At 42.6% G+C, this 25,568-nt stretch overlaps 1 protein-coding gene across 1 annotated transcript in view; it reads right to left on the bottom strand.

Annotated features, from left to right (window-relative positions):
• LOC126101048 (2-oxoglutarate dehydrogenase complex component E1-like) overlaps positions 1–25,568 on the bottom strand; it is a 218,218-nt gene that overhangs the window by 149,078 nt on the left and 43,572 nt on the right. Inside the window, exon 3 of the mRNA XM_049911711.1 lies at positions 19,589–19,804. Coding sequence (XP_049767668.1) covers positions 19,589–19,804 — 216 coding nt within the window. The remainder of the gene's footprint in view (positions 1–19,588; positions 19,805–25,568) is intronic.

Here is a 25,568-nt window from a genome sequence, read left to right as displayed (position 1 = left end):
AGGACAAAGTTCAACAAAGATCCACCAACTGCTAACTCCATTCGGCGATGGTATGCGCAGTTTAAAGCTTCTGGATGCCTCTGTAAGGGGAAATCAACGGGTCGGCTTGCAGTGAGCGAAGAAACGGTTGAACGCGTGCAGGCAAGTTTCACACGTAGCCCGTGGAAAATTGGCTCATGCCACAACTGGAGACCGACAGCGCCGACTTCATCTTTCAACAGGATGGTGCTCCACCGCACTTCCATCATGATGTTCAGCATTTCTTAAACAGGAGATTGGAAAACCGATGGATCGGTCGTGGTGGAGATCATGATCAGCAATTCATGTCATGGCCTCCACGCTCTCCCGACTTAACCCCATGCGATTTCTTTCTGTGGGGTTATGTGAAAGATTCAGTGTTTAAACCTCCTCTACCAAGAAACGTGCCAGAACTGCGAGCTCGCATCAACGATACTTTTGAACTCATTGATGGGGACATGCTGCGCCGAGTGTGGGAGGAACTTGATTATCGGCTTGATGTCTGCCGAATCACTAAAGGGGCACATATCTAACATTTGTGTATGCCTAAAAACCTTTTTGAGTTTTTGTATGTATGTGCAAAGCATTTTCAAAATATCTCAAATAATAAAGTTATTGTAGAGCTGTAAAATCGCTTCAATCATTTGTAATAACCCTGTATACGCGCATGAGTCGCTGGCAGATGGCATGATACCTCGCCGTTCACATGCGCAGCAGTATTCTAAAAGAGGACAGACAAGCATAGTGTAGGCACTCTCCTTTTTTTAGTAGGTCTGTTACATTTTCTAAGTGTCCTGCCAATAAAACGCAGTCTTTGGTTAGCCTTCCTCACAACATTTTCTATATGTTCCTTCCAATTTAAGTTGTTCATAATTGTAATACCTAGGTATTTAGTTGAATTTACAGCTTTTAGATTAGACAGATTTATCACGTAACCAAAGTTTAACGAGTTCCTTTTAGCACTCATGTGGATGACCTCGCACTTGTCGTTATTTAGGGTCAACTGCCATTTTTGCACCATTCAGATATCTTTTCTAAATTATTTTGCAGTTTGTTTTGATCTTCTGATGACTTTATTAGTCGATAAATGACAGCGTCATCTGCAAACAACCAAAGACGGCTGCTCAGATTGTCTCCCAAATCATTTATATAGATAAGGAACAGCAAAGGCCCTATAACACTACCTTGGGGAACATTAGAAATCACTTCTGTTTTACTCAATGATTTTCCGTCAATTACTATGAACTGTGACATCTGACAAGAAATCACAAATCGAGTCACATAACTGAGATGATATTCCATAAGCACGCAATTTCACTACAAGCCACTTGTGTAGTACAGTGTCAAAAGCCTTCTGGAAATCCAGATATACAGAATTGACCTGAAATCCCTTGTCAATAGCACTCAACACTTCATGTTTTAGTGATCATCTTGCTCAAATATTGAGCATAAAAGTAGAAGGCAGTATTATTAACAACATGTCTTTTAGAACAGCATATCGAAGCTATAATCAGCATAATGTGAACTACTTCAACAACTTATTACAGAAAGAAAAATGGCTAGGAGTGTACAAAATGAACGATATAAATGAAAAATTCGACACTTTCATTGATACATTAACCCATTTCTTTGAACTTGCATTCCCACTGAAAACATTAACCATACAGGGAAACTCTAGAACAAACAGCTGGATCACAAAGGGAATAAGGGTTTCATGCCAGAAGAAAAGACTACTTCATGAAATATGTAACTCAAAAAATTCCTCACCTGTAGTACGCGCATACTATAAAAAATACTCCAAAATATTAAGAAAAGTAATAAAAGCAGCAAAAATAATGCATAATGATGAAATCATTTATAATTCAGCTAATAAATCAAAGGCTATGTGGAGTGTTATAAAAAAAGAATGTGGAGAATACAGACAACCTTGGAAAAATATAACACTATCACATAAAAATAAAAAAGTAACAAACCCCTTAGAAGTAGCTAACACATTTAACAACTTTTTCACAGGTGTTGCTGAAAATATGTTACAATCAAACTTTAAGAGCATCCAGGCAAATGAATATAAAATAAGTACATGTAGAGGATCAATGTACATCAGTTCTGTTTCACAAGATGAAGTAGCTAAAGCAATAAAAGGACTAAAAAATTCCAAATCGGCAGGTATTGATGGTATACCTGCAACAATGTTAAAGAAGAGTGTATCAAACCTAATTGAAGTACTCACACATTTATGTGACTGCTCACTTCAGGCAGGCACTTTCCCTGATGTGTTAAAAACATCAAAAGTTATTCCTGTATATAAAAAAGGGGATAAAGACAATGTAAATAACTACAGACCCATCACAATTTCCTCCTGCATCTCTAAAGTACTGGAAAAAGTTATGTATGAGAAACTTATGAAATTTATAAATAAAAACAGCATCCTATGTAATGAACAACATGGATTCAGAAATAAGAGGTCAACGACAACTGCTGTCTATGAGTGCATCAATTCCATCCTAAACCTGATGGACAAAAAACAGGAAACAATAGGAGTCTTTATTGACTTGTCAAAAGCTTTTGACATGGTGGACCATAAAATTCTGCTATCAAAGCTAGAAAGATACGGTATTCGAGGTCTGTCCAACAAGTGGATCAGTTCCTTCCTGACAAATCGTATGCAGGCAGTGTGCGTCAAGCACACAAATATTGAACTAAAAACTGTATCTAATCACTTATCTGACTATAAACAAATAAAATGTGGTGTACCCCAAGGATCTGTATTGGGACCCCTTCTGTTTCTTCTGTACATAAATGATCTAAGCTTAAATATTGATGCACACAAATCAATCATATTTGCAGATGACACCACGATTCTACTAAAAGGAGACGACGATGAACAGTTACAGCAGACAGTAAACACGGTAACGAAACAACTTAGCAGCTGGGCACAGAGTAATCAGCTTGTAATAAACAGTAAGAAAACCATTGCTCTAAAATTCCACAATGTTCCTAACAAGGACATGTTTATTCCATCAGTCTCTATCAATGACGAACCAGTTGGTAACAGTACTGAAACCAAATTCTTAGGACTTTGGCTGCAGAGTAACATCAGATGGAATAAGCATATTGAATGTCTCAATGCAGAACTGAGCAAAACATGTTATCTTCTTTGTTCATTAAAATCATGCTGTAGTGAGAAAACAGTATTGAATGCATATCATGCGTACTTTCATTCTCGTCTTAGATATGGGGTCACCTTCTGGGGAAACTCTAAAATAGCTAATAGCACTTTTAAACTACAAAAAAGGGCCATTAGAATCTTGTTTGGGTGCAAGCCTAGAGACTCTTGTAAACCCCTGTTTAAGAAATCTGGTATTCCCCCATTACCGTGTGTATACATTATGGAAACCCTTTTGTTCTTTAAATTAAATGTAATAGGCAAGGACCAGAGGCTACAAAAAAACTGTGATATACATGAGCACTTTACCAGACAAAACAGGAACTTACATATGACTCAAATCAGCACAGCACTGTGCCAAAAAGGTACTTTTCACATGGGAGTTAAGCTTTATAACAAACTTCCTGAAAACATAAAAGCTATCACTGAGGTCAATACATTTGGAAAATCTCTAAAGTCATATTTACAGCATCACTGCTTTTATTCCATTGAAGAATATTTAAATTTATGAAATGTGTTATATAAATACTTGTGTGTAAAGTGTATTATTGTAAGCTTAAATATGTATGCCTTGAAATTACTTTCAGCCTGTATATTTATAACTTGACTTGTCCAATGTCTTATGCATAAGCTGCTATGTAGACAACAGGACCAATAAAATACAATCTACAATATACAATGTTAATAAAGAGCTAGTTGTGTTTCACAGGAATGATGTTTTCTAAACCCATGTTGACTGTGTGTCAACAGACCCTTTTCTTCGATGTAACTGTAAATGTCATGTGACTAGGGCCTCCCGTGGGGTAGACTATTCGCCGGGTGCAAGTCTTTCGATTTGATGCCACTTCAGTGACTCGCACGTCGATGGGGATGAAATGATGATGAATAGGACAGCACAATACCCAGTCCCAGAGTGGAGAAAATCTCTGACACCAGCCAGGAATCGAACCTGGGCCCTTAGGATTGACATTCTGTCGCACTGATCACTCAGATACCGGGGGCAGACTTCTACGAGGTAATTCATAATGTTCAAACACAATATATGTTCCAAAATCCTGCTGCACATCAACATAAACGATATAGGCCTGTGATTTAGTGGATTACTCCTACTACCTTTCTTGAATATTGGCGTGACCTGTGCAACTTTCCAGTCTATGGGTACGAATCTTTCATCGAGCGAACGGTTGTATGTGATTGTTAAGTATGGAGCTAATGCATCTGCATACTCTGAAAAGGAACCTAATTGGTATACAGTCTGGACCAGAAGACTTGCTTTTATTAAGTGATTTAAGTTGCTTCACTACTCTGAGGAGACAGGTTTCGAGAGTGTTTCGTTGTGGAAACTGTTATAAGCATCTTGCATTGAAGTCCGTGCTAAATTTCAAGCTTCTGTAAAAGATTGCCAATCTTGGGGATTTTGCGTCTGTTTAAATTTGGCATATTTGTTTCATTGTTTCTGCAACAGTGTTCTAACCCGTTTTATGTACCAAGGAGGATCAGCTCCGTCGTTTGTTAATTTATTTGGTATAAATCTCTCAATTGCTGCTGATACTATTTCTTTGAATTTAAGCCACATCTGGTCTACACTTATATTATTAATTTTGAATCAGTGGAGATTGTCTCTCAGGAAGGTGTCAAGTGAATTTTTATCTGCTTTTTTGAATAGGTATATTTTTTGAGGATTTGGGGATTACAATATTCCATCTCGCTATGACAACCCTGTGTTCACTAATCCCTGGAAAAGGTTTTGATGCTCGTTATTAACTCAGGATTATTTGTTGCTAAGAGGTCAAGTGTGTTTTCACAACCGTTTACTATTCGCGTGGGTTCATGAACTAACTGCTCGAAATAGTTTTCAGAGAATGCATTTAGCACAATTCCGGATGATATTTTATGTGTACCTCTGGAATTAAACAAGTATTTTCGCCAACATATCAAGGCTAAATCAAAGTTACCACCAACTATTATCATATGAGTCGGGTATGTGTTTGAAATCAAACTCAAATTTTCTTTGAACCTTTCAGCAACTGTATCATCTGAATTGGGAGGTCGGTAAAAGGATCCAATTATTATTTTACTCCGGTTGCCAACAATGACCTCTGCCAATACTAACTCACAGGAAGTATCTACTTCAACTTCATGACAAGATAAAGTACTTCTGACAGCATGAAACACGCCTCCGCCAACCGTGTTTAGCCTATCCTTTCGGAACACAGTTAGGTTCTTCGCAAAAATTTCAGCTGAGCTTATATCTGGCTTTAGCCAGCTTTCAGTGCCTATAACGATTTGAACATCAGTGCTTTCTATTAACACTTTGAGCTCTGGTACTTCCCCAACACAGCTACAACAATTTACAACTGTTATACCAATGGTTCCTGTATCTACGTTCTTCCTGTGTTCAGCCTGCACCCTTTGTGACTGAAGCCCTTCTTGCGTTTTACCGAGACCATCTAACCTAAAAAACCACCAAGTCCATGCCTCACAGCTGTCCATGCCTCACAGCCCCTGATATCCATGTAGCCACCTCCTGCATATAGTGGACACCTGACCTATTCAGCGGAACCCGAAACCCAACCACCCTTTGGCACAAGTCAAGGAATCTGTAGTCTACACGGTCGCAGAACTGTCTGAGCCTCTGATTCAGACTCTACACTCGGCTCTGTACCAGAGGTCCGCCCTCGGTCCTGTCGACTATGCTGCAAATGGCCAAGTCTGCTTTCATCTTACAAGCAAGACTGGCAGCCTTTACCACTTCTGTTAGCCGCTTGAAACCAGAGAGAATCTCTTCTGATCCAAAGTGGCACACACCATTGGTACCAATGTGAGCACCCTGTGCTCTTCATGGCATCCGGGAGGACCCTTTCCACATCTGGAATAACTACACCCGGTATGCACACAGAGTGCACATTGGTTTTCTTACCCTCCTTGGAGCTCCCAACTACCAATAATCCCACCCTCTGTGATTGCCCGGATCTTGCAGGCTGAGTGGTTTCCTCTGAAACAGAACAGGCGACAGCATCTGGCTCAGCTACAGTGTCAGCCACAGACACCACCTGGAACTTGTATGTCAGACAAACTGGGGATGCCTTACGTGCAGCCACCTGGGAAATCTTTCGCCTCCTGCTTCACCTTGGGGTGACCTCCCACATGACCACAGGTGAGGGTTCAGCCTCAGTGTGAGCAGTAACTGGGCTGGCCACCGGTGAGGACCAATCGGAGGACTGTGACATGCTGGACGTCCGTTGGACCCCCATGGCCAGCCCACAGCAGTTGTGCCCATCTACTGCAGCCCCAAGCTGTGTAACCAAAGCCATCACAGCCTGAAGCTGAGAGCAAAGTGTCACCAACTCTGCTCGCATCCGCACACAACAATCACAGTCCCTGTCCATACTAAAGACCATGGAAAACTAAACTACGCGGATAAACAGACTATTGCACGTGCTGCGCAACTCTACTGTAGACCCTGATGAAAACGCACGAACTGTGTCTAGTAATATGCAAATATTCAAAAACCTAACTACCAAAGTACTCAGGTGAAACTAAATAATTTGCCACTGATTAGGAACTTGTAATATGTCACAAAAACAGTTTACTTTCTGATGCACCAAAAATGCGAGAACTGTGGCTGTTAGATATTAAATTTACATGCAGAAACTCAAAAACTAAACTATTAAAGCACACAGATGATATAATAAAATTCTTAATAGAATGAGGTAATGTGTTCAGAACTGAGGAGGAAATAATGAACTGTCAATTAACAAGAATATCATATTTCAAATAATAAAGTAAACAGCCAATCACCTGCCATAAGTTTATTTACTGAAACATGTTACCTGAATCACAAGCTAACTATATCAAGTCACATGCAGTAAATATAATTAAAATGTCCATTGAAACTACAAGAGTCTAATACTTGCGGCTGCTAAACAAAGACAAAGTCAAACATCGACAGTTGGAATGGACATTTTAATTATAGTTACTGCACACAATTTCAGCTGATTAGCTAATGATTCACATAACATGTTTTAATTAATGTACTCAAGTAACACTACATACTCCTGAAGACGATACACACAGTAGTATTTCAAGCTAGGTCTTATCTAAACAAACTTCCAGCAAGTGATTGGCTTTTACCTTCTTAATTGAAGGTTACTCATGGTTGCTGTTTACAGCCATGTTCAAGCTTGTGAATGTCATTTTCTTTATGTGAGTGTGTGTTGAGTGTTTTCTGTTCTTTCATGTTTGTCTACACTACATAAAGTAACATCAACATGCTTAATATTTGACACCCACAAAATGATGTGACTGGCTAAACATATTCCAGTACAGAGCATAAGGATAGACATTAATGAGTACAAATGATCAGTACTTCAGAATGTCTGAAAGCAAGCACCTGTGCAAGATTTACAGAACATTTCAGGATAACAATGGGACACTGAGGTTTGGAACAAATGCTGAATTCTACCATCTCATACAATAAGCTGAAATTGTAAGATCAGTAAATAATACAAAAATACCCTGGCTTGAAATTGTTCTTAGGACAGTTTAAGGAAAGGTGATAAAAATAGTTTATGAACTGAGGCCAGCTGCAAGAAAATGAAGAGGAAGACCAAAAAAGCAGTGGATAAATGATTTGGAAAAGATATAAAACCTCTGAAGACTGTTATAACTCTGTATATTCATTGCAACTGCAATTTTGGCATCATCACACTACCCTCAAAAATGACAAAGTCTACTCTACAATGTTAAGTCATGACATGTTAAAACCTAGTTCCCAGCAGTCCAAATCCAGACATATGTGACAATATAAGAATACTTGCTCTTCCACACACAAAGAGAGTACAAGCCATGTGGCAACCACAATAACAGCACTCATCTTCCATAAAAGTGAAAGCACATCCACAATGTACACCAAAAAGAAACATTTAGGGAGCTACAATAATGTTTGGCTATTGTAATTCAACCACCACGTTTACCGTATGACCAATTCATTTCAATGTATATTGTGGATTACGTTTTTATATTTATGTAATTTGATTGCTGTTCTTGTGCTTAACAAATGGCTTCTGCTCACACAGTGTGTGGAAGAGTAGTTATACCACCATACATACACTCCTGGAAATGGAAAAAAGAACACATTGACACCGGTGTGTCAGACCCACCATACTTGCTCCGGACACTGCGAGAGGGCTGTACAAGCAATGATCACACGCACGGCACAGCGGACACACCAGTTGGCCGTCGAATGGCGCTAGCTGCGCAGCATTTGTGCACCGCCGCCGTCAGTGTCAGCCAGTTTGCCGTGGCATACGGAGCTCCATCGCAGTCTTTAACACTGGTAGCATGCCGCGACAGCGTGGACGTGAACCGTATGTGCAGTTGACGGACTTTGAGCGAGGGCGTATAGTGGGCATGCGGGAGGCCGGGTGGACGTACCGCCGAATTGCTCAACACGTGGGGCGTGAGGTCTCCACAGTACATCGATGTTGTCGCCAGTGGTCGGCGGAAGGTGCACGTGCCCGTCGACCTGGGACCGGACCGCAGCGACGCACGGATGCACGCCAAGACCGTAGGATCCTACGCAGTGCCGTAGGGGACCGCACCGCCACTTCCCAGCAAATTAGGGACACTGTTGCTCCTGGGGTATCGGCGAGGACCATTCGCAACCGTCTCCATGAAGCTGGGCTACGGTCCCGCACACCGTTAGGCCGTCTTCCGCTCACGCCCCAGCATCGCGCAGCCCGCCTCCAGTGGCGTCGCGACAGGCGTGAATGGAGGGACGAATGGAGACGTGTCGTCTTCAGCGATGAGAGTCGCTTGTGCCTTGGTGCCAATGATGGTCGTATGCGTGTTTGGCACCGTGCAGGTGAGCGCCACAATCAGGACTGCATACGACCGAGGCACACAGGGCCAACACCCGGCATCATGGTGTGGGGAGCGATCTCCTACACTGGCCGTACACCACTGGTGATCATCGAGGGGACACTGAATAGTGCACGGTACATCCAAACCGTCATCAAACCCATCGTTCTACCATTCCTAGACCGGCAAGGGAACTTGCTGTTCCAACAGGACAATGCACGTCCGCATGTATCCCGTGCCACCCAACGTGCTCTAGAAGGTGTAAGTCAACTACCCTGGCCAGCAAGATCTCCGGATCTGTCCCCCATTGAGCATGTTTGGGACTGGATGAAGCGTCGTCTCACGCGGTCTGCATATCCAGCATGAACACTGGTCCAACTGAGGCCCCAGGTGGAAATGGCATGGCAAGCCGTTCCACAGGACTACATCCAGCATCTCTACAATCGTCTCCATGGGAGAATAGCAGCCTGCATTGCTGCGAAAGGTGGATATACACTGTACTAGTGCCGACATTGTGCATGCTCTGTTGCCTGTGTCTATGTGCCTGTGGTTCTGTCAGTGTGATCATGTGATGTATCTGACCCCAGGAATGTGTCAATAAAGTTTCCCCTTCCTGGGACAATGAATTCATGGTGTTCTTATTTCAATTTCCAGGAGTGTATTTTGATTCAGGCACCTTGGCTTTAACAGCCCACTATGCTTGAAAAATGATAAAATTTGAAATTGTAATCACAATAAATATTTTTGATAGCTATATGCAGGATGACTACAATCAATAGTTACATTAAGGCTTGTAAGGTACCCCTTATATTCAATCCACATTTTATTTCCTTATTTTCCAGTTTTACAATTTTGTATCATGTCTGCAGATATGCAACATTCATTGAGTAAAGAGGTACTGCAGAACACACAGAGTCTGTGGTGTCACCGCCAGACACCACACTTGCTAGGTGGTAGCCTTTAAATCGGCCGCGGTCCATTAGTATACGTCGGTTCCACGTGTCGCCACTATCAGTGATTGCAGACCGAGCGCCGCCACACGGCAGGTCTAGAGAGACTTCCTAGCACTCGCCCCAGTTGTACAACCGACTTTGCTAGCGATGGTTCACTGACAAAATACACTCTCATTTGCCAAGACGATAGTTAGCATAGCCTTTAGCTACGTCATTTGCTATGACCTAGCAAGGCGCCAGTACCAGTTACTATTGATACTGTAATCATGTACCGTCAAGAGCGATACTCATCATTAATGGATTAAAGTTAAGTATTCCACCAGCTACGTCCGTTTTTCTAAAGTCTAATTTCCTTGTCCTGTTCCAGACCTCACGCCAGCCTGCGTGAGCTAAAACGCTTGCATTTCGGCTTCCTCTCATACCCGGTGTTGGCTCTCCTGCCAACCCACAACAGAGTCAGAAGTAAGATTTTAGTTCCCATGCTGGCTGAAGGAGCCACTGAACCATATGACCCTGCCACTGGACGTTAGTATGATGTGCTGTGACTAGACATGAGAACACCCACTACAGCAGCAGATAAGTATGCAGGGGAAACACAGTCATCCTGGTGTGAAGCAAATAATCTTGTTTCATAAATATTTGCTAAAAAACATCACTTTTCCCATTGCTGACATTAGGAGAAGCCTACAGGTAGTAAGTGCTTTCTTACAATAATATTACAACAGAATAAGTCAATCATCTTAATAAACAAATGAATAATGTTTAAGTTAACAAAAATGTATGAATGACTACAAAATATCCATGGATGTAAGTATGAGATAAAGACTGTGCACCACAATAGTCAGTTGCTGATAGGATGCTTTCCAATCTACTTCTGTCATAAGGCCATGCTCTCAGGAAATTGTTAGTTTTCAGCCAAATCAACATCAATTGTTTTGATATTATCAGTTTATGGTGTTTAGTAAATAAATACATTGTAATGGCACCACTCTGGAAGTTATTTCAAATAATGTAGCTTCCTGGTTCATTATTTAGAATCACAGGAGATAGAATTGCACTTCACAGAGAACCCAACGGTGCTGATACTGCTGCTGTAAGGGACCTAAACTTAGTGAGCTACTCAGGAAAACAGTTAGCAAAAACCCTACATTCCCTAAGGCAGTCCAAGGACAGATCGTCTTAATCTCCACAAAACTTGGATGGAAAGGCACGGCCAGTCATATTGTGCACCTCTTATACCATCCTCTACAGGCTCACTGGCTAAACGGAGACATTTCTGGAGGCTGTGTACAAGCAGGCAGTTCTTGCAGGCTGTGGATACAGTTATCATCAAGAGTCTGCACCTCTTAAAAGTTAGAAGATGATGGGAAACCACAATGGAAAGAACAGAATGGAGCAAAATTGTTGAAGAACACACAGTTCTAATGCCAGAAAAAAAGTAAATAAATAAATAAAATAAAATATGGTCCAGGAAATTCCAAGACTTCAGACAACATGTTAATTTTTAGTTTTAAGTTTCAATTTTTTGTGCACTTTCACTATTGCTATGGTAAGTCCTCAGAAAAAGGGTATGGGAACGGGATACGATTATCGGTCGAATGCAATAACTATCCCCATTAAATTCCACATAGAGATATATTTTGTAGTTAGTCATACAGGACAGAACTAAAAACTAACATGGAGGCTCGGCAGAGCAATAAGAGCCCAACGATGGTGTTAATCATGGTTGATTTGACCTATCAAAGCCACACAGCCCCCCCCCCCTCCCCCGCAGTACAGAGTACCACCTGTGAGGCTTGAGTGGAGGACATTTTGGTGTCGGCATTGGTAGTAGTCATTCGAGGCGGCAGGTACAAGATCAGAATTTCCATCTCAGTCGAGGTGGAGTGCGGAGGCGGAGTGGTTGGCGGCAGGTCCGCCTCATAGTCAGTCAACCAGCGGGGGCAGACGATGCATCGGCCGCCCCAAGAGCAGGTGTTTGGAATGGCCTGCGGCATGGTGCAGGTAAGCCCGCCCCGAATACAGATCAAGCCTTCCAAGGAAATGAATGCGCAAATTTCTGACGGGTCGCACTCTTGGGGATGGGACAGGCTAGCACTACACTGACATTTAACTGCCCGTTGGAGGGCGAGGTTGCGGTGTCTGTTAGGAGAACGAGCGCACGGTCATCGATGGTGATCAACATGTCGTCCATGCGGTGTGGTGGCATGTTGCAGCACAGGTTGAATGTGGGAGAGCGAGTCTCCACAGTCGGTGAAGTGGTGGTGGAACCCCCACATGGGGTGGATGGCGTCGTGCCTGAAAAACCTGTGAATGGCAACAATGAATCATGGGTTGGAGAAAACAGCACCATGGCATGAGAAAGTATTTTCAGGCTCCACAGCAGAAAAGTCATCGGGAGGGTCCGACTGAGATGGCAGAGGGGCATCAGAGTCCATGAAAGCAGGTTTGAGCCTGTGCAATGAAACAGTTTGAGGACGATCTTTAACCATAATGTTGAACACTGTCTCACCCCGCCGGAGTACTTTGAAGGAGTTGAGGTAGGGTGATTGCAGGGGTTGTCTAATGGAATCAGCCCTGAGCATAACGTGAGAGCAAGTGTTGAGTGCGGTTGACAAGTAAATGTCCGGCAGGGAATGGTTGATAGGCAGGTGTAGCCGTTCATGTTTGAAGTGAGTGCGCATGCGACTAACAAAATATGGGGAGGGGGGAAAATCCTCAGGTGCTTGAGGCAGGATAATTTCCCCTGGTAGGACTGTGTTCTCCTCAAAAATGAATTCAGAGATGGTTCCCTGTAAGTCTGCTTTAAAGGTTGAACGGAGACTGAGTAACACCCATGGAAGTGCCTCAGACCAGAGGCAGTCATGGCACCTGAGGGCAATTTTGAGGGTGCGGTGCCACGGTTCAACTATCCAGTTGTTTTGTGGGTGGTAGGCTGTTGTATGAATTTTTTTAATGCCGCAGATGTTATATAAAATTGTGAACAGGGCAGACTCAAACTGCCAACCTTGGTCGGTGGTGATGGTGGTCAGGCAACCGAATCTGGCAATCCATGAGGAGACGAAAACCTTGGCAATCCATGAGGAGACGAAACCCTTGGCAATCCATGAGGAGATGAAACCCCTGGCCACAGTTTCAGCAGTGATGTTGGGTAAAGGAACAGCTTCCATCCAGCCAGACATGCTGTCGATTGTGGAGAGAATAAATCTGAGGCCCTCTGATGGTGGTAGTGGACCGATAAGGTTGATATGTACATGATGAAATCTTTGTTGTGGAATGTCGAACTTGCCTAGTGGAGGGGAGGTGTGGTGGCCGATTTTGTTGAATTGACAGTAGACGCAGTTGTGTGCCCAGGTCTGACCATCCCGTTTAATATTTTTCCAAATGAAACACTCAGATACGAGCCATGTGGTGGCATGGACGCCAGGGTGAGCGAGGTTATGCAAGGCGTCTAAGGCTTTCCGGCGCAACGTGGGTAGGAGCAACAGCAGCAGGGTACCGGTAGAAGAATCACAACACACCTCATCCAAAACAATGGGGAACTTGGCTTTGATAAACACAAGAGATGTTTGAGGATCTGCAAGGAGAGCTTGAGATTCCTCGTCAGAGGCCTGGAGAGCGGCCAGATTGGATAAGTCGATGATGTGTGAGACAGTACTCATCCGCGACAAAATATCAGTGGGGATGTTTTCTGTGCCTGTGATGTGGTGAACGTGTGTTGTGAACTGTGAGACTAAATCAAAGTGGCAGAAACGCAGAGGGGGTGGGTCCTCGGAAGGGTTGTAGAAAGCATCTGCTAGTGGTTTGTGATCAGTAAGGATGAAGAAAGAACAGCCCTTGATGTCGGGGTGAAAGTGTTCGATGGCTTCATCGACTGCCAGATGTTCCCTATCAAAAGCGTAATATTTCTTCTGAGCTGTAGACAGTTTTTTGGAGAAGAAATGAAGGGGAGAAACCATGTCACCTTTCCGTTGCTATAGTACTGCCCCCACCCCGATGTCATTGGTGTCTGTAGTGATGAACAATTCGGCCGATGGGTCAGGATGGGCAAGTGTCACTACATGAGCTAAGGAAGTTTTTAGAGCCTTGAAGGCCTCCAGCATAGGTTCAGTCCAGCGTTTAAGGCCTGAAGTCTCTTTGTCCGACTGCAAGTCTGTCAGCGGGTCCTGCAAGGCGGCAGCAGAAGGCAGATGCCGACAGTAGTACTTTATTATACCCCAGAAATGTCAGAGTTCTTTGTAAGTAGCCGGAGGCAGCAGTGACATAATGGCCTGCACGTGGGATTTTGGAGGCTGTATTCCATGTGTGGAGACGGTGTAACCCAAAAATGTGACAGAAGACTGGCACAGTTGGAATTTGTCCTTGTTGACCTCGACACCGTTGGAGTTCAAAATCTGGAGGATCTTGGATAAATGATTTTCGTGATCTTGTGTTCCTCAGCTGAGTTGCTGAAAATGAGTATGTCATCCATATATGCAAAGCAAAACTCGAACTATCTTAAGATTGAGTTGATGATACGTTGCCATGTTTGTGCCATGTTTTTCAGGCCGAATGGCATGAAGTTGTATTGGAACAAACTGAGCAGTGTGATAATGGCTGTCTTTGGAATGTCTTCTGGTGCTACAAGAATCTGGGGATAGGCACGTTTACCGTCAATAACACTGAAGATTGTGGCGCCTGATAACATATGAGTGAAGTCGTTTATGTTTGGCACTGGCTAACTGTCCATGACAGTAGGAGTGTGTAACCATCTGTAGTCGCCACACATTCGGAAAGGACTGTCATGTTTGGTGACAAGATGAAACAGTGAAGACCAGTGTGCAATGGTTGCACGATACCTGCCTCCAAAATTTCGTTAATTTGCTGCCGAGCGAAGTGCAACTTAATGGGGTTGAGGCGTCTAACCTTGTACCTAATAGGAGGCCCAGCAGTGGTAATTATCTTGTGTGTCATTCCGTCAGTGACGGAAGAAACTGAGAACTGCACACAAGACTGAGCAACATCCTGATGTGAAGTTTTTGGACAAGTGGGGCACGACAAGGCGCAACTGTTAGCGCGAGTAGAAAAAGGCGGCACGAAAGTCACATGCATATTATGTGAGTGCTGCGTGTGCTTGTTTGGAGAGGTCAGCTGTGCGCACAGCACGGAGCAGGTCAGGACGCACAGCGACTGACTGTTGTCAGCCTTGCCTTGGGTAACCGGCGCAGGCGAGAGAGGCATTGGCATTGTGTGGGGAACAGCAATGGCCACCGATTAACGTGGGTGCCGTGTGAGAGAGGGGGAATGTTTATCAACATGCGGGGTGGCTGCCTGTGGTTGTATCGTGCACTTGACTGTCATTAGAAGCACTGTTCGAAACACTTGGCACTGAACATGGTGAGCACGTCGGGGGTGCGGTGTCTACCAGACATGAATCGCCACATGCAATTAATGTTTTTGGACAAACCTGATGAGTGTCCGAGATGATGTCTGCAGGAGAAACACTATTAGGTGGTGGCACTGTGGACTGCAGTTTCAGCACAGAGGTACGAGCCGCGACAAGCTCGTTGTAAGTGTGTGCTATTCATTGTTTCAGCTTGTCATTTTCCTGGCGGAGTTGTGCTGCCAAGTCATATTCTGACAGTAGGTTAGTGGCGCAAGTCACAATGTCACCCATGAGGGTGGAGCTCTCATGTACTAACTCACACGTTGCAAGAGAAACAGAACGTGGAACATAAGTGTGGGAGCATGATATCTGAGTGTTAGTGGGATGATGTAGCACTGAGCCCTGAACCACATTCGGAGAGTGTTTGTAATGTGACAAAAAATCCATACCAAGAATTGGTTCATCGATGTTGGCAATGTAGAAAGTCCATGGAAAACACAGAGAAGGAGATAGATGCACCGTAACTTTGACAGAGCCTGAGGTTTGTAATGTTGATGCGTTGACAGCTCGTAGAAGTGACCTTGTTGGTGAAAAGGCAGGAGGAGCCAATGATGTGGGTATGATAGACACATCAGCACTTGTGTTGACCAGGAAGATGAGCTGTGACGAAATGTCAGTCATGTACAAATGACTGCTCAGCCAGGTGGACGAGTGGATGGAGTGCAATGTGTTAGGACGCCTGTGAGGTTCCCTGCAGGGACTCGGTCTCTTCTAGATCCTGAGGTCAGCATTTGGGTGCTGGCAAGGTAATCAACACTTCCTGGCATCATTGCCGAAAAACTTGTGGTACCAACAATACGGATAAGCTGGACGTGGTGATGATGACAACTGTGGCAGCGGAGGAGACTTGTCCTCATTGATTTGTTCCGGGATGTATACTGGCAGGTACGGTGCGTGAGCGATTTTTGAGTACTCGGATGGAGGAGAGAGCAAGAGGATACTGCCAGGCAGTGTAGACGGAGATGGAGTGGGCCCTGCCTCTGTCTGCAGACGGCCAGAAAACAGCAGCAGTTGTGCCAACCAGTGGTGAGTGGTGTGCTGGTTGGTGTTGTCGTAGCAGTGCATACAGCTTGTCTGCAATGCAAAGACGAGAGCCGATTGACTCAAAGAAGAGCAATAGCAGGTGAATCTTTAGGTTGGTAGGTAACTTGGTGGACCATACCACCCACAGAATAACATCCGGCATCATATGTTCACTCAGAAGTAATCGAAGGTGGCGCCAGAGTTATGATGGAGTTCGGTCCCCCAGGTGCTCCTCGTACAAGATCTTGATGATTAATTCTTGTGGTGAACAGGCGAGTTGGTCCAATATTGTTTTCTTTGTGAACTCATACTTTGGTAGAGGCAGTGGCAAGACAAGTAGATCACAAATTAAATCCAAGTGATCATGGAGGTGCTGACGAGACACAGGAATTGAGAGTTGTCATTGGACAACTATCCCCATTAAACCCACATAGAGATATATTTCATAGTCAGTCATAAACGTGTACAGGACAGAACTAAAAACTAACATGGAGGCTCGGCAGAGCAATAAGAGTCCGAAGATTGTGTTAATTGTGGTCGATAAGACCTATTGACGCCACAAGGGGTCTAAACAGATGGAGACATAGGCAGCCTGATAAAATTGGAAAAAATATTGTGATATAATTATAAATTAACAATTTTTGGATTTTTATTTACTTGTACTGTGAAATCTTACCAAATTACTTTCTTTTGGAGCAATGGGAATTACCAAATAGGTTTTGATGAGTGATCTTGCAAGTATCAAAATATGTGACATAAATGGGTGTATCTTTCGAGTGCACTGACTTAGAAGCTTAAATTTTTCACACTGCCAAGGGATCACAGACATTAGTATGTGACCAATTTCAAAGTGATATGTCTTCCGATTCCAGAGAAAAAGAGGTCTTAACAGTCACACAGACAGATGGCAAAATAATCCAATAATTGTTCTGTTTTTACCAACTGAGGTACAGAACCCTAAAAAGGAGCATAAAGTTAGAAAGAATAGACATAATAAGACAGAACCACAACATAATACCACAAGCCAATACAATTTAAAAATGGATTGTGTGTACAACATAAGACAAAATTTGACTATCACATTTTTCTCCAAAAATGCTCCATTGTCCAAGAGGTTACTGGGGTACTGGTGTACAGGGAAGAAAGACTAGAACCACATATGACACAACTGCAAGAAATTTCAGTAAAACTGCACACTGTTACCCATCCTGTTCTGCCAAATGATGACCTGTGTTGGGGCACATGGTAATCTCCATACTTGTTGTGAAGATCTGTATGCATTATTCCTAGAGAATGTAATTCTGCCACCAAGCGGCCTCATGCATAAATGTTACATAATGAAGACACCAAAATTACTAGAAATCAGTAAGAATTTTGTTCCACATTTTGACTATATTAACTGTGCAATTTCATTAATTTCAAACTAGAATGGCCTGCAATGTTCAAACAAAGACTAGCATTTAGTGATTTTTTACACATCATGAAAGTATTACTCTTTCAAAATTTTACTTTAAATCTTGTATTTGAAGCTGATGAAATCTGCAGCCCACTGACAAGCATGATTATTTTAATGTAAAATTTAAAGAAATTGCTTACAATATACTTAATATAGGACAAAAATATGAAAAATTAGAAATTTAACACGTGCACAGTGCACAGACTTGTTCTTCACATTTTTGTGTGCACACTTAAGCAAAATTTCATACAAGCTGTGCTGTTATAGTGTTTTTCTTGTTAACGTTGAACGTACAGCAATTCAATCATTAGCAGTGCTCAAAACAGACAACACAAATGCAGAAGCCCCACTCAATCAATAGCTATAGCTTCTAGCAAGCACAAATTAAGTCCCCCATTGTCACCCAACACTCAAAACAATGTTCCAAAACAAAAAATATAAGAGAACTTGGGTTCCATAACACTGTAACACAGAAAGCAACACACAGTTAAAAATGTTGCTGTTATTTTGAGCAAACAACTGGATAAACACGAGGGTATCACTCACCATGAAGTAGTTGTAGCAATAATGATTATCAAAGTACAAAAGGCAACTAAACAAGTCCAAGGATTTAAATGTTCAGCACAATATATAAAGAGGCAGTAATGCTATACCCCACTAAGGAACTAGAAACATTTAGCCCTGGAGAGTAGCATTTGTTGCTCTGGTTTAGAAGAATAGTTGACCATACACTTGACAAATATTTATCTAGGAGAACAGTTCATGATAGGATGGTCCCCTCAATGGTATATAGTGTAATGTAACAGACTAACATTTGCTTACTGTAACACACAGTACATCTCATTACTTAATGTCACGATACACTGTTGTGTTATTACGTGGTCATATATTTATGGTCATGTCTTGATTTTCAACTTAGGCTAATTATTGTTTAAGAACATTTGAGGCAATACAGAAAATACTTTAATAGAATTTTTGCTCAAGCATTATAAAACGATGAAAAATTTATTCATTATGTACATGTGTTAATTTCTAGGTTTAAATACAAGGTGGAGTAGTGTATTTTGTGTAAAATAATCTGAACTGATGAATGGAGTAACCCATGTTGTAGTGAAATAAAAAAAAATAATTCTAATGAAAATATAATACAGTAATATTAATTGTCACAAACAGTCATCACATAATACTCAACACTCCAATCCTCTATATTTTATGAAAATGAAATTACTTATGAAAATTACATTTATGTTTTATGCCGAGTGTAACATCACACCCAAATAATTTTGTTTAAGTTTTTCTCTATTGTAAATTATACAAATTACTAAAAACAAAACTTAAGTACCAAGCGTGGTTGAGACACTTTAAAAGTGTCTGCACTGTATTAGTTTCTGTTTTGACTAAGATTCCCAGAAAGTATTCTATTTGTTATTTACACTATTTGTGTTTTTAGTGTTAAGTAGTCTGCATCACAACAGTTCAATACACACATTTATAAACATGGTTTCTTATTACACTATCCAACTGGCCAGCTGCCAGTTAGAGGAGAAGTCTTAACACTACAGCAATGATTACTTAGGATAAGAGAATTTCTTCTTTCCCAGCACAATGATCACAAGAACTAACTAATAAAAAAAATACATGTGCAATTCTTCCAAAGCAGCTGATGCTGAATCCTAGTGGCATACCTGGTATGAACGGATGATTGCCTGCACAGCCAAGTGGTCATCAATTATCTTTTCATTGAGTTGTCCATCAAGAGCAGGTACTGATGCTCCTAAATAAGGAGCGAGGCTCATTATAGGAACCTGGTTCTTGGCTAGAGGTGCTAGTGAAGGTGGAGGATGGTATGCTTCACCTGGTGCAGCACCTGCTGAGGTGCTTCGGAAAAATGTATCCCATGACTGGAAATATTAAACGTATCACATCTCAGTAAACAGATATATGAAGATTTTTAACAGTTATTTATAGCCAGAAGTATTAATTAAATCTGAGAAATAAATATGTGTAAAAACACCTGGATAAAGAGAAACATTATTTTATAAGTTGCTAATACATGCAAGTGCAACGGTGATTTACTTCAGTAGTATAATGTTCAAAACTTGTGACACAAAAATTTTCAAAGCCAGAATTTCACTTGCAAGCAAAATACCTTTAGTGACATTCACTTTCTAATCAGACATTTACTTTGTAATCACCAGGCTGTGAGCCAATAAAATAATATTATCCTCAATCTGGAGTTTGGTTGGAACACCAGAGTGTTTTACTAGGCAAGGTCCAACTGGAATTACTATGCCGCTCCCTTACTCCAACATTTGAACTGACTTACCAAGTGAAATGTGACAGACCAGAAAACACTATAGGAAAATGATGCCAGGACCAATGTGGATCCCATTACACAGGTTGTGGTTATAATTAAGGATTAGATTATATAATGGTAAGACACAGATTTAGGAACCAGGTTTTAAATTGTAAGACATTTCCAGGGGCAGATGTGGACTCTGACCACAATCTATTGGTTATGAACTGTAGATTAAAACTGAAGAAACTGCAAAAAGGTGGGAATTTAAGGAGATGGGACCTGGATAAACTGAAAGAACCAGAGGTTGTACAGAGTTTCAGGGAGAGCATAAGGGAACAATTGACAGGAATGGGGGAAAGAAATACAGTAGAAGAAGAATGGGTAGCTCTGAGGGATGAAGTAGTGAAGGCAGCAGAGGATCTAGTAGGTAAGAAGACGAGGGCTAGTAGAAATCCTTGGGTAACAGAAGAGATACTGAATTTAATTGATGAAAGGAGAGAGTACAAAAATGCAGTAAGTGAAGCAGGCAAAAAGGAATACAAACGTGTCAAAAATGAGATCGACAGGAAGTGCAAAATGGCTAAGCAGGCATGGCTAGAGGACAAATGTAAGGATGTAGAGGCTTATCTCACTAGGGGTGAGATAGATACTGCCTACAGGAAAATTAAAGAGACCTTTGGAGATAAGAGAACCACTTGTATGAACATCAAGAGCTCAGATGGAAATCCAGTTCTAAGCAAAGAAGGGAAAGCAGAAAGGTGGAAGGAGTATATAGAGGGTCTATACAAGGGCGATGTACTTGAGGACAATATTATGGAAATGGAAGAGGATGTAAATGAAGATGAAATGGGAGATACTATACTGCGTGAAGAGTTTGACAGAGCACTGAAAGACCTGAGTCGAAACAAGGCCCCGGGAGTAGACAACGTGCCATTAGAACTACTGATGGCCTTGGGAGAGCCAGTCCTGACAAAACTCTACCATCTGGTGAGCAAGATGTATGAGACAGGCGAAATACCCTCAGACTTCAAGAAGAATATAATAATTCCAATCCCAAAGAAAGCAGGTGTTGACAGATGTGAAAATTACCGAACAATCAGTTTAATAAGCCACAGCTGCAAAATACTAACACGAATTCTTTACAGACGAATGGAAAAACTAGTAGAAGCCGACCTCGGGGAAGATCAGTTTGGATTCCGTAGAAATACTGGAACACGTGAGGCAATACTGACCTTACGACTTATCTTAGAAGAAAGATTAAGGAAAGGCAAACCTACTTTTCTAGCATTTGTAGACTTAGAGAAAGCTTTTGACAATGTTGACTGGAATACTCTCTTTCAAATTCTAAAGGTGGCAGGGGTAAAATACAGGGAGCGAAAGGCTATTTACAATTTGTACAGAAACCAGATGGCAGTTATAAGAGTCGAGGGACATGAAAGGGAAGCAGTGGTTGGGAAGGGAGTAAGACAGGGTTGTAGCCTCTCCCCGATGTTATTCAATCTGTATATTGAGCAAGCAGTAAAGGAAACAAAAGAAAAATTCGGAGTAGGTATTAAAATCCATGGAGAAGAAATAAAAACTTTGAGGTTCGCCGATGACATTGTAATTCTGTCAGAGACAACAAAGGACTTGGAAGAGCAGTTGAACGGAATGGATGGTGTCTTGAAGGGAGGATATAAGATGAACATCAACAAAAGCAAAACGAGGATAATGGAATGTAGTCGAATTAAGTCGGGTGATGTTGAGGGTATTAGATTAGGAAATGAGACACTTAAAGTAGTAAAGGAGTTTTGCTATTTGGGGAGCAAAATAACTGATGATGGTCGAAGTAGAGAGGATATAAAATGTAGACTGGGAATGGCAAGGAAAGCGTTTCTGAAGAAGAGAAATTTGTTAACATCGAGTATAGATTTAAGTGTCAGGAAGTCATTTCTGAAAGTATTTGTATGGAGTGTAGCCATGTATGGATGTGAAACATGGACGGTAAATAGTTTGGACAAGAAGAGAATAGAAGCTTTCGAAATGTGGTGCTACAGAAGAATGCTGAAGATTAGATGGGTAGATCACATAACTAATGAGGAAGTATTGAATAGGATTGGGGAGAAGAGAAGTTTGTGGCACAACTTGACCAGAAGAAGGGATCGGTTGGTAGGTCATGTTCTGAGGCATCAAGGGATCACCAATTTAGTATTGGAGGGCAGCGTGGAGGGTAATAATTGCAGGGGGAGACCAAGAGACGAATACACTAAGCAGATTCAGAAGGATGTAGGTTGCAGTAGGTACTGGGAGATGAAGAAGCTTGCACAGGATAGAGTAGCATGGAGAGCTGCATCAAACCAGTCTCAGGACTGAAGACCACAACAACAACAACAAATTACTTTCAACATTAGCATACTTAACTCCGCTAGAATATATGTTTACAACTGTCATTATTATTAGAACAGGCTTTCTGACACACATCAAATTATCATTGCTCTTAAGTGAATATACTTTCAAAGAAAATTCCAGATTGATTTCACATCAGTTCCTCAAACCACACAAACTGTTTATCCTGAAACAACGACTGCTTAATGTCAGTTACCAAAACAAGACTCTGAAACTAGCAATATTAAAGATCATATTGTAACTAAAACAGAAATTCAAACTTTTTTAAGTCTAATGGTTCAAATATTTACTAAATTATGTATTAAAAATATGTATTTGCATTAATGTTATTTACATGAAACATAGCAATACTTTTCAATAACCAAACTGTGTATCAAAATTCTTACAGAACTCTAATTGTTGACAGAAAATACATTTACTGCCATGTCAATAATCACTGTCACCTATCACATGTAGCTGTACGCCTAAGCCCACATGGCTAAATTGGCTCAGTACCTATCAGTCTGTCTCGCTAGGGAATGGTTGTACAAGTCTGTCAAAGTGAGAAATAAGTAAAACAGGGGGAAGGCAACCTCTCACCAACAGCAGATTGATGCCTGGAGCATAGAAAACATTACAGAAAACAGCATTCACACTAACTTCCGAGCACTAGCTCTTTTTCTAGAAGTAGTGCATACATTTACATAAACAATCAAAGAAACCCAAACACACATTCCAGTGCCCACAGCAAGCTTTATTAGACAGACTAGTCTTGCTGGCCATAGGAGGGTGACTGTGTGTGTGTGTGTGTGTGTGTGTGTGTGTGTGTGTGTGTGTGTGGGTTTTTTTTTTTTTTTTTTTGTGGTTTTAGGGCGCACAACTTCAATGGTCATTAGTGCCCTGACTACTCTAAGAATGCACCGCGAGGCACAAGTTGACAACAACAACTAAAAGGGAAAACACGATAAAAGACAGACTGACAGGCATAGGATTAAAAAACAACATCATCAAATGTCCTTAGCGAGGTTTGTCAAATTGATAAAACGAAGAACACGAGCAGCTGTTCGTGGGTCATCCACTAAAATGGCATCGAAAGTATTTGGCAGGTTAAGATCGAGGCGCAGTGTGTTAAGATCTGGACAGGACATTAAAATGTGTCTAACCGTCAGCAAGCGCCCACATGGGCAGAACGGCGCCGGCGCAGCCGTCAGCAGATGGCGATGGCTGAACCGGCAGTGTCCAATTCTTAACCGTGCTAAAACGACCTCCTCCCGCCGAGAAGGGCGTGAGGAGGACGTCCAAGCCACGGGAAGAGGTTTTAAGGCCCGAAGCTTGTTGTCGGTAAGTGCAGCCCAATCGGCATGCCACAGCGATAAGATGCGCCGACAAATGACCCTGCTAAAATCGGACAAAGGGACACAACAAGAAGCTGTCCGAGGCTGGAGGACCGCAGCCTTGGCCGCGGCATCTGCAGCTTCGTTCCCAGGGATACCGACATGGCCAGGAACCCACATAAAGCTAACCGGAGAACCGACGTCCACCAGCTGCTGAAGAGAGCGTTGGATCCGGTGTACGAAAGGGTGAACCGGGTACGGATCACTGAGGCTCTGGATGGCGCTCAGGGAATCTGAGCAGATGACATAAGCAGAATGTCGGTGGCGGCAGATGTAAAGAACAGCCTGGTAGAGGGCAAAGAGCTCAGCTGTAAAGACCGAACAATGGCCATGGAGCCGGTATTTGAAACTTTGTGCCCCGACAATAAAGGATCACCCGACCCCGTCATTGGTCTTAGAGCCATCTGTATAAATGAAAGTCATGTTGATGAACTTCGAACGAAGTTCCAAAAAACGGGAGTGGTAGACCGAACCGGGGGTGACCTCTTTTGGGAGCGAGCTGAGGTCAAGGTGAACGCGGACCTGAGCCTGGAGCCAAGGTGGCGTGTGGCTCTCGCCCACTCGAAAGGTTGCAGGGAGTGAAAAATTAAGGTGTTGAAGGAGGCGACGAAAGCGAACTCCAGGGGGTAGCAGGGCAGAGACATACAACCCGTATTGACGGTCAAGAGAGTCGTCAAAAAAGGAACGATAAGACGGATGGTCGGGCATTGACAGTAGCCGACAGGCATACCGACAAAGCAGTATATCGCGCTGGTAGGTGAGTGGCAATTCGCCAGCGTCAGCATGAAGACTCTCTATGGGACTGGTATAAAATGCTCCGATCGCAAGTCGTAAACCCTGATGTTGTATGGAGTTGAGGCGGCGTAAGATGGATGGCCGTGCAGAGGAGTATACGAAGCTCCCATAATCCAGCTTGGAGCGGACCGATATAGACGAAGTAGGACGGTTCGATCCGCTCCCCACGACATACCACTGAGAACACGGAGGACATTTAAAGAACGGGTACAACGAGCGGCCAAATATGACACATGTGGAGACCAGCTAAGTTTCCTGTCAAAGGTAACGCCTAAAAATTTGGTTGTCTCCACGATTGGGAGAGCAACGGGACCGAGTCGTAAGGACGGTGGGAGAAACTCTTTGTAGCGCCAGAAGATAATACAGACCGTCTTCTCGGCAGAAAAACAGAAGCCATTGGCGACACTCCAGGAGTAAAGACGGTCAAGAGAACCTTGAAGACAGCGCTCCAGGACACGTGTACACTGCGCGCTGCAATAGATGGTAAAATCGTCCACGAAAAGGGAGCCTGATACATCAGCTGGGAGGCAATCCATTATTGGATTGATCGCGATGGCGAAGAGAGCGACGCTCAAAACTGAGCCCTGTGGCACCCCATTCTCCTGGCGAAAGGTGTCTGACAGGACAGAACCCACACGTACCCTGAACTGTCGATCCATTAAAAAGGAACGAATAAAAAGAGGGAGGCGACCGCGAAGGCCCCATGTATGCATGGTGCGGAGAATGCCCGCCCTCCAACAGGTGTCGTAAGCCTTCTCCAAATCAAAGAACACAGCTGCGGTCGGGCGCTTCCGCAAGAAGTTATTCATAATG

This window comes from Schistocerca cancellata, chromosome 9 (assembly GCF_023864275.1).
Source record: "Schistocerca cancellata isolate TAMUIC-IGC-003103 chromosome 9, iqSchCanc2.1, whole genome shotgun sequence".
NCBI lineage: Eukaryota > Metazoa > Arthropoda > Insecta > Orthoptera > Acrididae > Schistocerca > Schistocerca cancellata.
This window is presented reverse-complemented; position numbering and strand designations above follow the sequence as displayed.